Source organism: Galeopterus variegatus, unplaced genomic scaffold, assembly GCF_000696425.1.
Source record: "Galeopterus variegatus unplaced genomic scaffold, G_variegatus-3.0.2 Scaffold1091, whole genome shotgun sequence".
Lineage (NCBI taxonomy): Eukaryota > Metazoa > Chordata > Mammalia > Dermoptera > Cynocephalidae > Galeopterus > Galeopterus variegatus.
The window spans coordinates 162,366-178,762 of NW_007727202.1; the positions used below are offsets into that span (position 1 = coordinate 162,366).

Genomic DNA, 16,397 nt, shown 5'->3' on the forward strand with positions numbered 1-16,397 from the left:
ACCCTCTCTCATTCTTTAAAACTCAGTGTGAAAATCCTATCTCCTGGAAACATCTCGCATCCCCCCGACCCTTGCTCCATTCTGGACTGAGCAGAGTGTGTTTCCCAGCACTATGGGGCTCTTCCACAGCAGTGAAGTCATCTGTTCCCTTCCTGGTCCTTCCCCGACACAACAGACCCACCTGAGCAGCCACCCATCCATTGTCATCTCTGCAGTCCCAGTGCCTAGCCCTGAATATAACAGACACATGTAATGTTTCCTGAAGGAAGAGACTCCAAGGAGCAACACATTTATCTGTTCCTGAAGCCAAAAACTACATAAATCTGTTTCATCAAGACTAATTTCCTTAGAGACTACTATAAACCATTCTGCAAATACACAAAAACTTGATGAATTCATCAAGTAAAGGCAGGGAACTCAGCTGCATTAGGCTAACGGGCACACGTGTTATATATGTGGACTTCCCTATAACTATGAACTACACACCTACAAATACACATTCGATCCACTGATTCCATATCCATGATGTGCCAAGCACTAGATGTGAGAACAAACAAGACAGTCTTCCTACAGAAAACATACAATTTGGTTATGGATAAAGACAAATAAAAGTGCAACTATATTATGATGTTGAAAAAATTCACACTGTATATGTTGATTCAAAGGGTCTGGTACACCTTTTGAAATTCTCATATTGTCTCTTGATAAAATTGGCTAAAATGAATAGTTTTTGCCTGAATACCACTAATATCCTTTGAGTATTACTGACATATTAAGATAGACATGTACCTGCTGCCAACTCAAAATCAGAAAGCAGAACTCACAGGTGGGAGCGAAGAAGGTAATGAGCCCAGGTGTGGAGATGACATCGGAGGGGGTGAGGGCACTGGAGACAGAAGAGGAGGGGGAAGTTTGAAGAAGTCAATTGCAGCTTGAAGATCTTCATCAAAAAAATGATCATGGTCAGAAAAGTCAGTACTGTCACTGTCATTGTGACTTTGTATTAAAACCTCAGGATTCCCGTCCTCATTAAAAACATGGTCAGTACTATAATTTGCTCCACTGGGCCTCTCTTTGTCCACATTTTTACATGAAGAAAGGTCACCCTCTATCTCCATGGACAGTTCTGTGAGGCATGTCTGCACATCTGAGGTCCTGAGAGGACTGCCTTGTGTTGGAGGTAGTGTGCCATCTTCCTCAGATGGTCTGGATCCTGTGTATTCTTTGGCAGGTTTTTCTGTTGGTGGAGGGGGAGAAGATATCAAATACGATGTCATAGTTACAATATCAAGAAAACTTAAAAAAAAACAACAAAAAAACTTGATTTTAACAGTTCAAGGTGCTTGCATATTTAAGTCCAAGTAGAACACTTTACAAGGCAACCAATCACTTTATAAACATTTTCCTGGAAGTCCTGAATATGTTTCATATAAGTATGTTAACCTTATCATAAGAAAAGTGAGGTAGAGAGAGAAACAAGGCATAGCTGGAAATGCATCGGCACCAGTGGTAATGGGCCTTGCTAACTTGCTCATTCTCTCAGTGAATCTTTCCATATAACTAGCAGAATTTGACAAAGAAACAACATTGTGCATAGGTGAATAGTGACACTTTTTTCCCTGAGCAAAGAACGATCTGAAATCAACCAAGATCAAGCCTACCCATGGCCATGTCTGCACAGTGCACTAATTGAGAAACCTAACTAGGCCATATGAATACTTCATATGATGATGTTACAGAAAAGTTACTATAAAAAGCCAGTCCTTTTTGGGTCTTGATGTTTGTAAACTTCAGTGGTACTAATTATTAGCAAAGATATATGGGTCCTAGGAAATCATTACAAATAACCATTTGTTATATTTGAAATCTGTGTAAATAAGTTTTACAGAGGATCTAGGGCTCCTGGGAGAGGGGTTGACTATAGAGCTTGGGAGGGAAAATACAAGCTGAGACTGAAACATCTTGTGGTGCCAGAAAATAAACTACTCAAAACAACATAGGGTATGTCTAAGGGGCTCAGGAGCCGATCTGAAGAAGCTCCAATAACCAAAGCTGGAGCAATTTAGACAGTAAGTAATAATAATAAATTATAATGCATAGAATAAAAGAGGATATGTCAGAAAGTTTGTGGGAAAATACAATTAAAAGATGATGCTAATCTTTCCATGAACTTTTTGAAGTAACCTCATATCTGAAATTATACTAATATAAACGAATATGAGAATGAATAAATAAATGGTGGAGAAGGTTCATCTCTTCCTGACAGAATTCCAACGAACAAAGGCAGAAGGAATGAGAGAAGTACAAAAATCAGTACTAGGCAAACAAGAAAGCAGTAACTGTAGCAGGAAAGATCCATTAACATGCTATAATCAGTGAGTGACAATTTGAGAAAGAGAACATTTGTGTAATGTCAAAGAATCTTTCTCAAGTTAATTAATTAACTAGGAAAAAAGAGCCACCGCACAAGAGAAACCTGCAAACACCACATTAATGTGATCAAGGTTATCATCCTGGTGATAATACAAATACACATCACCTATTCCCAGCACAGTGCCCTGAGCAGAGGGAAACTGAAACATTACCACTGAGCTGTTCTTGCCATAAATACACATCCTCAACCTAACATGAGAAAATGTCAGACAAGCCAAAAGAATAGGCTTTCTACAAAATAATACTTTTCCCCAAGTGTCAAAGATCTGAGAGATAAGGAAAGACCAAGGAACTGTCAGACTGGAAGAGATTAAAGGAAGATGGCCACTAGATGCAACACAGGGTTCTGGACCGGATCCTGGGATGAAAGGAGGACACCAGTGGGAAAACTGGTGAAAGTCACATGAGGTCTATAGTTCTGTTCATAGGACTGCACCACATAGTCTTGTTTTGATCACTGATAATGGAAAACATTAAAATGAGAGAAATCTGGGTAAGGTTCAAGGGAATTCTCTGCACTGTTTTTTAGCTGTTCTCTTATAAGATAAGCTTAAAAAAATATGTTTTATGGTATAATAAGATTTGAAGATGACATATTTCCCCTTCTACTTTGGAAAAGTTAACATAAATGATAGACATATCCCTCAAAAGCATGTGTTTAAATAAAAACAGATTATTAAATAAAGGACAGTCCTTTTTTTTTTTTTTCCTTTTTGTCTTTTTTCGTGTCCGGCAACGGATCGCAACCCTCAGTGTTGCGCCCGTACCGGACTGGGACCGGCAACGAGATCGCAACCCTCAGTGTTGCACCCTCACCTCGCTCAGCCAGTGAGCGGGAACCGGTCTATATGTGGGATCCGAACTCTCGGCGGGAGTGCCGCCGCGCTCCCAAGCGGCGCACTGTAGCAGTGCGCCACCGGGCCGGCCCAGGACAGTCCTTTTAATAACATCTTTAGCAACAAAAAATCAAGTACTTAAAATAGAGTATTGACTGATATAGAAGACTGAAAAGGACATCCATGCTGCTTCTGCCTGAACAGATAAATAGATAAATTCTAAAATGAAAAGACTAATTTAGGAGTTGCAGGCACCACCTGCTTACTATCAACACTATTATACTATAGGTGAACTGAGAGAAAAGTATATTTAAAAGAACTCCATCAAACATGCTTTTCTCTGTACACCTGGCAAGTTCTAAATCCAGCATAAATAAGAATCACTAACTTGTCCATTAATACTTTGTTGAGGGTACTTCATCTTCAGAAGCCTGAGACGAAAATTAGGTGAACATTTTCTATAGATTTAGATCCTGCATGATCTGAATTCATATCAACTAATCATAAGAAATGACAAAATGTTAAATAAGAAGCACTTTAATCTTCTGCAAGACAGCTATGCAGGATGGCTAATGTTTATTTCCAAATCTTGAACACTGAATGGACTATAACTGTGAATGAGAAAAAAGGCCTACAAGACATTTTACTTAAATCAAGATACTCAACCAAAGGAACTGGTAAATTACATAAAAAACAAATTAGACTAAATTGCTGGTGGTTTGATCGAACTCATGAAACTATTTTAAAAAGCTGTGCATCCTCAAGTCTTCCACACACAACTGTCACATGTGCCTCCACTGTTCGTCCTTCCAGCTTCTTGGAATGTTCTCTGATAAAAGTGCTATTAAAAAATTAAAAGTTCGATGCATTTACTGAGATTAGAAGTCACACTGAAGGGAAAGGAGTTTTATATAATTAAAAGCATCCATTCTGAGTTTACTCTGTTCTTTTAACATTAGATTCAGGAGATATTAAAAACCAAAGGCTGCAAGGCCTATGGTAAACATGTCCACTTTCACATATAAATTGGACTTCCATAAGCTTCTCTCTCACCTGGGATGCATCGGCTGCCTTCACCAGGTAGTCTGTGCGTTGTGTTTACACAGAGCCAGAGTTCCTTCAGAAGAAGTTTTACTTTTCCTGTGAAAAAAATTAAGCATTAAAGTCATGTTATTTGGTTCAACCTACACAAGGCCAAACATACCCCTGTGAACCCAGAGTTTACTAGGGACAGAGAAAACTAGGTAACTTAAATATCTTCCCCAAACTCAACTACTGTGCCCTATTCAGTTAGTGACAGAAAGTAATGCAATGCTATAGCTAAAAATTGAAGGCTAAATATAGGTTTTGTCTGCTTTTTTATTTGAGGGTGGGGAGTGGACTCAAACAACCAAATCTACTTGTTAAAGGATTCTATCACCTTTATGTATGCATGAGACAAATGAATCTTTGGCCCATACATTTTCTCCAGAGTGCTATGAGATGAGCAAAGGAAACACAGTTAGTGACTGATATGCTACAAGGGATCTGAGCTCAATGTGTTCTACGAAGATCAGTAGAGATGCATCTCTCAGTTATATGGGGTTATCAGAACAGTCATCAGAGTTGATCACCCTGTAACTAACCTAGGGGGTTTCATGGATTGTAGAAAATCTATTCATGGACTTGAGAGGAAATAAGATGGGAGACAAAATGTGTGTGTATAAATATATGGATACGGACAGATAATCACATACACATGAGCAGACAGAGAGAAGAATATGTTTTGATAAGAAAAGTAAAACCTTTGGAATTTTTACAAATATTCAAAAGAGTCTGGGTTCTTAAAATGATTAAGAAGCACTGACTCAAGCTGAAAGGCCAAGGGAGTTGTAAGTTAAGACAGCCCTAATGAAATCAACAGAACATTAAGAATATTATACTATAGTTTTAAAGTTTTTTAAACATTGTTAAGTATACAAATTCAAAAACAAAACCTTCCAAAGCAAAATAAAAATTCATGAAAATGTAAATATACATAGCTTGTGGTGAAATGTACATAAAAAGCAACGCACACTAATATGCAACTAAAAGTAGTTTTAAGTATTAGGTAATTTCAGGCCACCTCAAAGTTCTGTCATAGTTTCCTTGAACTTAATTATTTATATTAGCCTTTAGTATTTATTGAAATTAGTGAATCTTTAATCCAGTTCAAGAGAGGCTGAAAAGACCAAGCTTTTAAACCAAAATATCTCCAGGGAATTAGATTTTGAAATAGGTTAGACCTATTTAAGCTGGCAAACTGCATCACTCCGAAAAATGAGGTCCATAGAAAGGGGACCAGGACAAATGTGATGGGAATAGTCACAAATAAGTTTGAAAAGGTGGACACTTCCAACCTTTCCTGAGCCAAACCAACCTTCTGATTATCATTGTGTATGCGGCACATCCATTTTTGAATTCCAAAAGTCTGTGATTGAGTAGCTTATCTACATTGTGATTTAACCTACCCCAAAGCCTGCTTCCAAATACTGTAATCCCCTTTGCTTAAATGACCTGACCAGGATCCCTGCTTATTACGTATACCCAAAGCAGCAAACAAGGAACCTTAAAAAAAAAGAAAAAAAGTTACTTTTCCATTCCTATGGAGGCTATTAACCAGTGCCATGTCTATTCTAATTGAGCACTCACTACTACTAATCTGACCAAAGGAAAAAAAAGCTATCCATTCCCACAAAGCAGAAGACAATCTTCAGTGTGGCTTCATTACTTAGTTATGAAGATAAAACCTCATTAAACTGAACCACACACCCTTCCCCAATCCTTTAAAATATGTCCTTTACCAAAATCTAAGGCAATTATGAGTACTTCTGAACTTTTCTACTGCATTGCTTTGTCAGTCTCTGTTATCAATACCACACTTCATGACAGATTCAAAATTCCCTTTTAATATCTAATCTTTGCTCAATATTTTCCTTTTTAAAAGTTTTATTATTATTCTGAACATCTGTTCTTCCTGATAAAACTTCACCATCTGCTTGACTTTTAGAAAACCTCAATGGGATTTTAAGTGAAATTGTATATTTGCAAATACATTTGGGGAAAGTATCTATCTTCATACTTTAAGTCTTCTCACCCAGGAGCACAATGCTTATGTGTTGAGGTCTTTAACGATCTTCAGGAGTGTTTTACAATTTTCCTCATAAAGGCACTGCACGTTGCTTTTAGACCTCTTTCTAGACACACAATGGCTCAGTTTCCATCTGCAAATGGCTTGTTCTTATTCCATTCCTTTACTGACAGGTTAACAGAGGTACACTGTGTGTGATCACTGCACATGCCGCCACTTTACAAAGCTCTTAATTCTAACTCTGTTCCCAGCTAAGTCTTCTGGCCTCTCTATGTAGACAGTCATATCATCTGAAATAATGACAATCTTGACTCTTCCTTATTAGTATTTACAGCTCCTTCTCTTTTGTGTTTTTATTTTGCTGCATTGGTTAGGGCCTCCAGTATATAAATAATGGAAGTAACAAAAAGCACACTTGCCTTGTTTCTGACAGTAATGACTCTGTAACATTTCACCTTTTGCAAGTTAAAATTGTTTTTTTCTATTATTAGCTCAGCAAATATATATATATATTTAAAACCAGGATGGATACTGAATTGAGATGATCATAGCATTCTCCAAGTCAGTTACAGTAAACCTTAAATCATAATTTTCCTGAATTCTAAATTACTCATGAATTTGATTTCTTAAAACTTAGCATTTCTGCAGCTAGATTAACAAATGATAGAGTTCTGAGTCATGGGGATGTGTGTACATGTTATTTTTATTTGGTGTTAGTACAGGGTTATGCTAGCCTAAGACAATGAAAAGGAAATATTCCATATTTTTCTAAGTTCTGAAACAAATTAATAATAAAGACACCAGTTTTTCACTGAAGGCTCTACAGCTCACCCATAAACCATCTAGATCTGTTATGGTGTTAGGTCTTTACTTTTTAAATTTCTTCTAGGTTATTTTCTGTTCACATTTGCAACAACTATTCTGAGTCAATTTCTGCAAGTTTACCTAGACAACAGTCCATTCATTTACATTTTCACATCTGAACTGAAAATGAGAATTAAGAAATTTCTCAAATGTAGTTTTATAGTTTTCTCAGTCCTGATGTTACTGAGATTGTTTTCCTTCTTTTTTGATCACGCTTGCCAAAGTTGTTAGTTTCAGTAGCATTGCAAACACCCAGCTATCAGTTTTAATGATCCCAAATCGACTGCTTTGTTTTCTACTTTATTAGCTTAAGTTTGCATCTTCATCAATTCCTTCCTTCTATTTTTTTTTTTTTTAGGTTTCTGTTGTACTTTCCTCTCTTATTAGTTGAACACTTCATTTTCTGTATTCCTTGTTTTCTAAAATATTCCCTTAAGGACATAAACATTCCTTTGAATATGAAAGGAATTGGCTATACCTCAAATGTTTTAATAAATAATGCCTCACAGTCTATTTCCAAAACAGTTTGGTATTTCAGTTTTTATTTTCTGTTACCCAAAAGAGTTTGTTTGTGTTTGTGCGTAGTCACCAGGTGAGTTTTGTAGGCTTTTGTTTTTGTGGCTGGGGGAAATGGGGTATTTTTATTAATACCTCATATTAAACTGTAAATTCTTTGTTGTCTATTTATTAATCAGCTTTTATGTTTGAGAAGTATTTTTAAAAACTCTAGATATGTAGTTTACAAAGAGCTGTATGCAAATTATTAGTCTTGCAATTGTGATTCCAATTCCATCTCATCTACTTTAACTCTCTATTTTGGGGAAACATATGGAAGTCTCCCATGATGAAAACAGATTTGGCTATTTCCCCCTAGAATTTCAAAGAGTTTTGTCTGAAAGGTTCATGACCTTAGTATCTTCTTGGTGAAATGTACCTTTATTCAACTTAAATATTCCCTTTTAATCCATGTAAATTCATTTCTAGGCTTGAGTTACTTTTTACTTTATATTATGGCTTTCGTGTTAGCATTGCTTGGGAGATCTTTATTCATCCCTCTATATACAATCTTTCTGCTTCATTTGATTTTAGGTATATTTCCTATGAACATATCAGAGACAGGGACTGTACACAAAAATCATGCTCAACACTTGGCAGGCCCTTCAAATATGAATATTGCAAGTATTTTCTGCTCAGGGAAGTTTCCTTCTATTACTTCTTCATTACTTCTCTCCTATAGTTTTGTTTTCCCCTCAGCAAAGTCATAAAGATGGATATTGAGAATCCAGCTTTATCTTCCAAATTCTTATATTTTCTCTAAACCCTTTTATTTGTCCCTTGCCCCATTCTCAGAGATGCCTAGGATTTAATCCCTAGGATTTAATAGAAGATTCACTAAATAAATCTTCTATTTGTCTATCCAACAATTCAGCCTTTCTAGTGGATTTATTTCTGCAATTGTATTTTCAATTTTCAAGATCCCGAACTGGTTCAATTTCATAGCTGCAGCTTATGGATATATGTTCTTAGACATCTTCCAAGGATACTTATTCAATTTTTAACACTTCTCATTCATAATTTAATAGTGTTTCCTCAGTCTTCTTGCATCTGGTGCCTTTCTTTCTTATCACTGTCTCTCTCAAAGTTTTAGATTAGATTTTAGGCATCCATATACTTTGGTATGCTTTGGTAGCCAAAGTATACTTCCTCAGCCTACATTTTTAATCCTATTCCTTTGGCAATAAAAATATATTCTCCTTTCATGAACCTATAGGACCCACTTTGGGGAGAGGGGGTGATGGTGGTGGCAAATGAATACAGTTGAGAGAATTTACATGGAGCATACAAAACATCTTATTTGCTGGGAACAAGAGTGGCTATCCCTGAAAACAGCCATAATTACCCAATTTTCTGATATACACATCCACTCTTGGTACCTCCTATGTCACAGATAACACTTTAGAAAACTAAGTGGTCTACAATACATGAGCAAAGGCCAAGAACAGATTTTCAAAGCAGAAGGCTGGCACATTTTTCACACTTTAATCAATCACCTGGCAAAATGCTAAGGTCCCGCTGGTTCTCCCATTCCCTACCACCTCTGATAGAAGGAAACTCCAGCCTTCTGCAAGAAAAACTTGCTTTTTGAGAGCTATTTTCTGTACAGTTATGGATTTCATCACCAATTAATGCCATCTGCTTTGCATCTTCCTCACTAGTTTCCTTTAATGATGGTAAACATTTTAACCTTCCAAGAGAGCCTTTTTTTTTTTGGTCATTTTTATGGGAATATGAAAGGAAGAAAACAGAAGACAGCACTCAGGCAGCCTTTTTTAAAAAAAAGTGAAGTCAACTCAACATTCTTCAGTGCTTAACTTGCAAATCTCTTCCAGAAGTAAAGTATTAACAGGGAAAAGTGTTTGTGATACGCTTAAGAATTAGGAATTAAACACATCAAGGTCCACAGCTAAATAATCAACAGATTCCAAAAGACCTCATTTATTTATTTGGAATAAGTATAACATACATCAGGCAATATCCCTGACCTCACTGTGATGGTAGATAAAAACAAAACATAAAGCAATTTTACTTGAGATAGTAATAAGTTCTCTGGCAGGAGCGGGGGTGGGTGGGGAACACAACAAAAAAACAGAAAAACTAAATGTAGGGATAGAATAGAGAATAACTGCAGGGATGAAATATAAGGCCTCTGCTTTGAATAGTAAGGCCTAGGAACAACTCATCCTCACAGATGTTAGTCCAAAGGAGAAGACGATTACATTCAAGAGCTATAGCAAAATGCTGTCATGTTCTGTTTCTCTCAGGAATACCAATTACTCAAAAAGCTCCACTTTTCCACACACAAGAATAGGAAGAGTATAGTCAAAAAAGCATGGAATTATGTATTAGCAATAGTGATAAATGAACAAATCAATGCCCAGGCAGCTGAAAGGTGTGAACTGCTAAAGCTTTAAGCCAGGAAAATATGAACTTGTGTTCTGAATTTTAAAAAAATTAAAGAAAAAAAAGGTAAAGGTGATTTCTCAACAGACACTATATACTTGCACACAATTTAAGTGTTTTTATTTCCACTTGGAGAAAAACCCATTAATGAGATAAAAATATCATTATTTACTTATCAAACATTTTAAATTTATCCCCACAAAAAACTTGTGAGATAAGCAGAAATTCAAACTCATACTGTTTCTAAAATGAAGAACAAAAACAAACAAAAAGGAAAGCAAATGGCCAAGGGTCACATAATAAATATAAGTATTAAAATGAAAACTCTAACTGCCACCTTCTAGGCTTCTGCCTTCTCATCTATAAGATAAGGCATTCAGAAATAAAATGTGCACATACACATTTATATATACCCTTGTTCCAAGACTATCACGTTACTTTTATTTTTAACTTTGGGTCTTTCCTAAATTCTTCTGTCTTCCAAAAATAATATAGGGTTTTTACTCTGCAGTTTTTCTGCATGACTTAAACATTTTTTATATATTTGGAACCTAGGAAATTTAATAGGTTAATCTGATAAATTGTAATCTAGCAAGAAAATGTACACTTATTGAAAAGAACAGAAATTCTTTATCTGACTAGTTTTCCTTTCCCTAACATTATTGCCTTTTGACTCTTTCATTCACAATATTATTTTATAAGACAGTAAGCCCATTACATATATATGGATCTAATGAAAACACAAAATAATGTATGGCTTCTTCTAACATGAAACATCTACTAAGCCCTTGCATTTTCACAATTACACCAAACAGCAACACACAACTTCCCAAATCACTAAAAGTACTAAACAAAATCAAAACAAGTTGCAACATACTCACTTTTATCTATGCTCCCATATGAATCACTTGAAATTTGTGTTCCAATATGTCTCAACTCTAAAAATGTGGAGAAACAATAGTTTAAAAAAAAACACTGCACATCAAAACAGAATTTTTAAATAAGAAATAACTGAATACTCACCCTTTTCATTTTTCTGCTTAGAAAATTCATCAAGCCTTTCCTGTGAAAATAAAACACTGATAGTATTTAAGCTGGGTAAGACCGGCAGCCACTCTGGGCCAAATGTGAAAGAGGTGAAACCTGACAGGCAACTGTAGCTGTTTCCGCCAGGTGGCCTCACGCCTGACTCCTACACTAGTTACAACACAGAGACACCATAGGAGCCCTGAAGCCAGGAATTTAAAGTGGGTGTGCATTGTTTTTATCTAGTACCTGTGTCTTCTTAAATTCCTTTTCAAGTATTTTCTTTTCATTTCTCAGTTGCTTGAAGTCTTGAGTTTGCTTGACGGCAGCCTCTTTATTTAAAAAGTGCAATGAAGAAATGGAGAGAGAAAAATAATTTACTAACTTTACTACTATGGTTAATGAAATATTCAAAATCTATTACAAGCTTTTCTCATTTCTTAAAACTTTCAAACAAATTTTGTAAAGAGTTTCTGCTCCTTCAGTATTTTATCAGTCAGGGTTGAATGTGGAAGCACATTTTTTTAAAAAAACTATCATTTATAAAACCAAAGAATTGGCATAGGCCTTAAGAATCCTTTCCAAACCAGGCACAGCAATCCCAAACCCTTCTAGTTAGGCAAGAATCCAATACATAAAAGGAAAATACCATGGTCTCCCTTGCTCTTCCCATCTCAATAATAGGCAACTCTTAAAGCCTTAAGAGATTTCAGAACCGCAATTTTATTTCAGAATATAATTAAGACCATTCTCCTTATTTGGTGGTGGGGGTGGAGAGACACCCTTCTTAATGCTCAACTATTACCCTTTCCTGGAACTCAGTTCAACAAGTTAACTAATCCTAATTTCTAATACCTTTATTAGAGATCTACTTTTTAGGTATTTTCATAGTTCTCTGGACCTTCATTCTGGCTTTTGGTTCTGAAGCACCAAATGATCCAGACACACTATTAAGAATCTGACCAGTATAGACACTTTATATGAATATGCTCAAACAGAGCTGCTAAGAAAAGTTAAATTCCATAAAACACCACAGTTAACAATCCTCTCTTGACTCCTCTACAAAGCCTGAGTATTTCTTTACTCAGTAATCTTTATCATGCCATATCACTTACTAGGGAAAACTATTTCTGTTACATGAAAAATAAAGGCTATGCTTTTGCTTTACATAAAGTCTGTCCTAAAAGCTGCATATATAGTCTCATGGGCATTTCAGGTCACTTTAAAAACATTTCCTGAAACAGACGCTTACCTCCACAAACTAGCACAAGAAGGCAATATTTAGAACATAGTAATGTTGTACTTACTGCCATATGGTCAATGTTTGTGTAACAATCAAATCAGAGGAAAAACTGTTACCAAAATATTTATAGAGTTTATGTCTAAAAAATGTGGCTCAAACTTTTTAAATAGTAACTGTAAATAACTGCAGCAACTATTATTCTATATGTCTTGATGCCACTAAATTTAAATTCTTTAAATCCTAAATGAGAATAAGCCATCTCTGAAGCAGATCACTCTCAGTACGATGGGGGGATCGGAAACACACAGGAGATATGGAGACCACGTGCAGGGATGGGTCTGGCAGAGCCTGTTCACCTCCCCTGTAGTGCGTCCAGGTCCCAATCACAGAGTGAAGGGAGGAAAAAGCAAATGAAAAGGTCTTGCGTTTGATTCCTACCAATTCGTGAGAGGGAGATTAGGTGAGATGTGAGCACTTCATAGAGTCTTATAGGGCACCTTTGAACTCTGCCTACTCTGTAGACTAAGAAGCCTCGAACGAGAGGGTGGTGTGTGAGGGAGGATCAGATACAAATTGAACAATCCCAATGTAGGGAATTTCATAGAAATCTCTCTATGGGTGTGTCATATCTATCTAACTACATCAGTTTCTTGATACTAAAAGTAGTGACCTTTTCTATTAACCACTTATTTCATAGGGAAAAACATGAGAAAGCACCATGAAATTTAACTTTCAAAATTAACTCCTTCCATTAATTGCTGCTTTTTATGCAAAAGTGTGGACTGCTGTTATTTTAAGTGCAATGCTATTTCAGGGGCTTGCCGCATTCCATCTCCATGTTCTGTCTGGTAGCGGAGAGGAGTGTAATAATATTCACATTTCTTCCTAACAGACCACTACATGCAGTCATCCAGGGAGGTATCATCAAAAACCACAACTCAACTATCTGATCAAGTACTACAACCTCATACAGTTTCCAACAATTTCTGTAATGATCAATGACTACCATTAATCAGGTAACAACAATGGCAATTACCTTCCAGCTTCTTCACCTTAGCTTCTAGTTTCTTCTTCCTAATAATAAAATTTTACAAGTTAAATGGCAAAAAAGAGTGTAACAGAAAAAAATGATACCACAATCTGTGGTACATATTTTTTTTTAATTACTTAGATTTGTATAGCAAAGAAATTACCAGTCATAACTAGTATCACATGAAAACAACTGAAATTACCAGCAATTATTCTGATGGCAGAATAAACATAAGAAAGAATAGTATATTATTTAGTATGTAATATTTCTCAAATGGATTAAAGAAATCTGTTCCTTCCATTTGAAACATACCCTGTGGATCTATCCAGGCTCCACCACAAGCACATCCGGGACCTTCCTTGAACCAAACCTATGAGCTAAGCCAATGTGTCCACATGGTCTCCAAGAGGCAGCCCAGAGTCTCATTAGTCAAGATTACTTTTCAGGAGCATGCAGGGTGTTAGCACTTACAATGCCACTGTACGGGAGGCAGTGGCTGAAGAACCACACTCATCTTGTAACAGATTTCTGAGAGTCCGAGAAGGTAAATAATTCTCTGAGAAAGAGTCTCTAAGTCACTGCTACATCACACCTACACTAAACTACTACATGTACAGCTCACACATTTGTTTTGTGAATAATGCAAATATATCAAACCTCAAAATAATGAACAGGATGCTTTTGAATAGCCTTTTTATTAATAATAATAAGGACAACAATTCCATATAATATCTGCTAAAGTACTGGTACAAATAAATGAGTCAAAATAAGTATGTTTTTATACACACAGACACACCTGCATGCATTGCATATATATGGACATAAAACCTTTTATGGTGTTCTTTCTTTGTGTAGCCCTTTAATATATGATGACTTATTTAATCCGCCCTATAATCCTTCAAAGGAGGTGTTAATTCCCATTTTACAGATTTGGAAACAAAGGTTGAGAGACTGACCAGTTCAATATCACATAGCTAATTATGGTCAACAAACCCAAAGACAAAGAAAAAGAGAAACACTTTTGATTTATGGATTATCTATTTCCAAAGATGAAAATGCTATTTCTACAGTAATTTTAAAACCACTTACTGAGCGTCACTTTTCAAGCATTCTTCTTTTACACGGGCATATTCCTGATGAGTATCCTGATACAACTTTAGAGAACTCTGAAAAAGAAACAGATAAACATTGTCAAATTGAAAGTCATGAACCATCAGTCATAACTTGTTTGACCTTGATAAGTTAAATTACCACCCTTTAGTAGTATGAGATTACCCAAATGAATAGATTTATTAGGCAGAAAGCCAAAATACAATTCACTAAACATTTTAAGCATGTAACCAGATTCTTAATAGATGTACTATGATTAAAGAGTATAGCCAAACAAAAACTATAAAACTTAAAATAATATACTAATTTTGAGGCAATTCCAAATCTTCATAATAATTGGTTTAAATATCAAATAGCTAATATTTTGGAAATTTGAGAGCTTAATAAATATTAGCTATTGTTACTACTATGAAAAAATATTTTAAAAATCGTTATAATTAATGATAACCTGGAAAAATGTATCATAACTGATATATACACCCTGATGGTCCCTATAAAATGGGAAAGAGTTATTGAGGGTTATATCATAGTATAAAGATTGTGTATCCCAAATCTGCAATGCTCCAAAATCCAAAACTTTTTGAGTGCTTAAATAACACTCAGAGGGGGCCGGCCCGGTGGCGCACTGCGCTAGTGTGCCGCTTGGGAAGCGCGGAGGCGCTCCCACCGAGGGTTCGGATCCCACATACAGACCGGTTCCCGCTCACTGGCTGAGCGAGGAGCGGGGGCAACACCGAGGGTTGCGATCCCGTTGCCGGTCCCGGTCCGGTACGGGGGCGACACTGAGGGTTGCGATCCGTTGCCAGACACGGAAAAAGACAAAAAAATAAAATAAAAAAATAACACTCAGAGGAAACGCTAACTGAAGCATTTCAGATTTCAGATTTGGGATACTCAACCAGTAAGTATAATGCAAATATCCCAAAATCCAAAAAAAATTGGAAATCCAAAATTCTTCTGGTTCTAAGCATTTTGAATAAGGGATACTAGATCTATAATATGTATCTGATATCTCTTTAATCTCAACACCTCTGAGAGATGGGCTTTATTATCCTTTTTTTGTTTGTTTTTTTTAAACAAATGAGGAGTCTGAGGGTTTGACAGAATGAGTTAATCTTCCAAAGTTACAGTGACTAATTAGGGTTTAACATTAAAGTCTGACTCCAATGTTCATGTTTCTTCTCAGATATGGCTGAAGAGATAACATAACCGGAGGTAGACATAATTGAACATTGTTATTGCTTCTGTTTAACTTTCACTGCATAAACATAACAAAGGATTTCCTAGAAATAGGAAAATAAATACGTACTGTTAAAGTATATAAGGCCTCAGATAACTACATGCCATAACAACAATTACACAATTTGAGGAAGACCAAGAGGCACAAATACTATCATTCAAAGAGACTAGAGAACAGGTCGAGAAGCGAGAAGCATTCCAGGGTGGCTACAACTTGTCTCGTGCAAACCACCTAACAACTTTATGGACTTCAGATGTTTTTATCTGTAAAAGTCATGAATTCTCTTCTAAGATTCCTGTAAAGAATAAACCAAAATTTATATAGAAAAGCAACTTTACAACATTTTTAACAAATGTTTTACTTCAACTTGATGTTGAAAAGACAGACAGACTCCTCTGAAGGACAAATTTATCACATTTTCATATCTGAAATGGGTGTCTTCTCCCAATGTTCCACCTCAGCCCAGAAGTATCACCCAAAAAGATCAGACACATCACCCCCCCCCCCCCCCCCCCCCCCCCCCCACCCCCCCAAAGCAAAAACAC

At 36.2% G+C, this 16,397-nt stretch overlaps 1 protein-coding gene across 1 annotated transcript in view; it reads right to left on the bottom strand.

The window, feature by feature from the left end:
- ICE1 (interactor of little elongator complex ELL subunit 1) overlaps positions 1 to 16,397 on the bottom strand; it is a 68,701-nt gene that overhangs the window by 29,728 nt on the left and 22,576 nt on the right. Inside the window, exons 6-12 of the mRNA XM_008574714.1 lie at positions 14,592 to 14,668; positions 13,509 to 13,546; positions 11,479 to 11,561; positions 11,227 to 11,266; positions 11,085 to 11,141; positions 4,323 to 4,409; positions 825 to 1,237 (exon numbers count right to left, since the gene is read on the bottom strand). Of these exons, the coding sequence (XP_008572936.1) occupies positions 825 to 1,237; positions 4,323 to 4,409; positions 11,085 to 11,141; positions 11,227 to 11,266; positions 11,479 to 11,561; positions 13,509 to 13,546; positions 14,592 to 14,668 (795 nt within the window). The remainder of the gene's footprint in view (positions 1 to 824; positions 1,238 to 4,322; positions 4,410 to 11,084; positions 11,142 to 11,226; positions 11,267 to 11,478; positions 11,562 to 13,508; positions 13,547 to 14,591; positions 14,669 to 16,397) is intronic.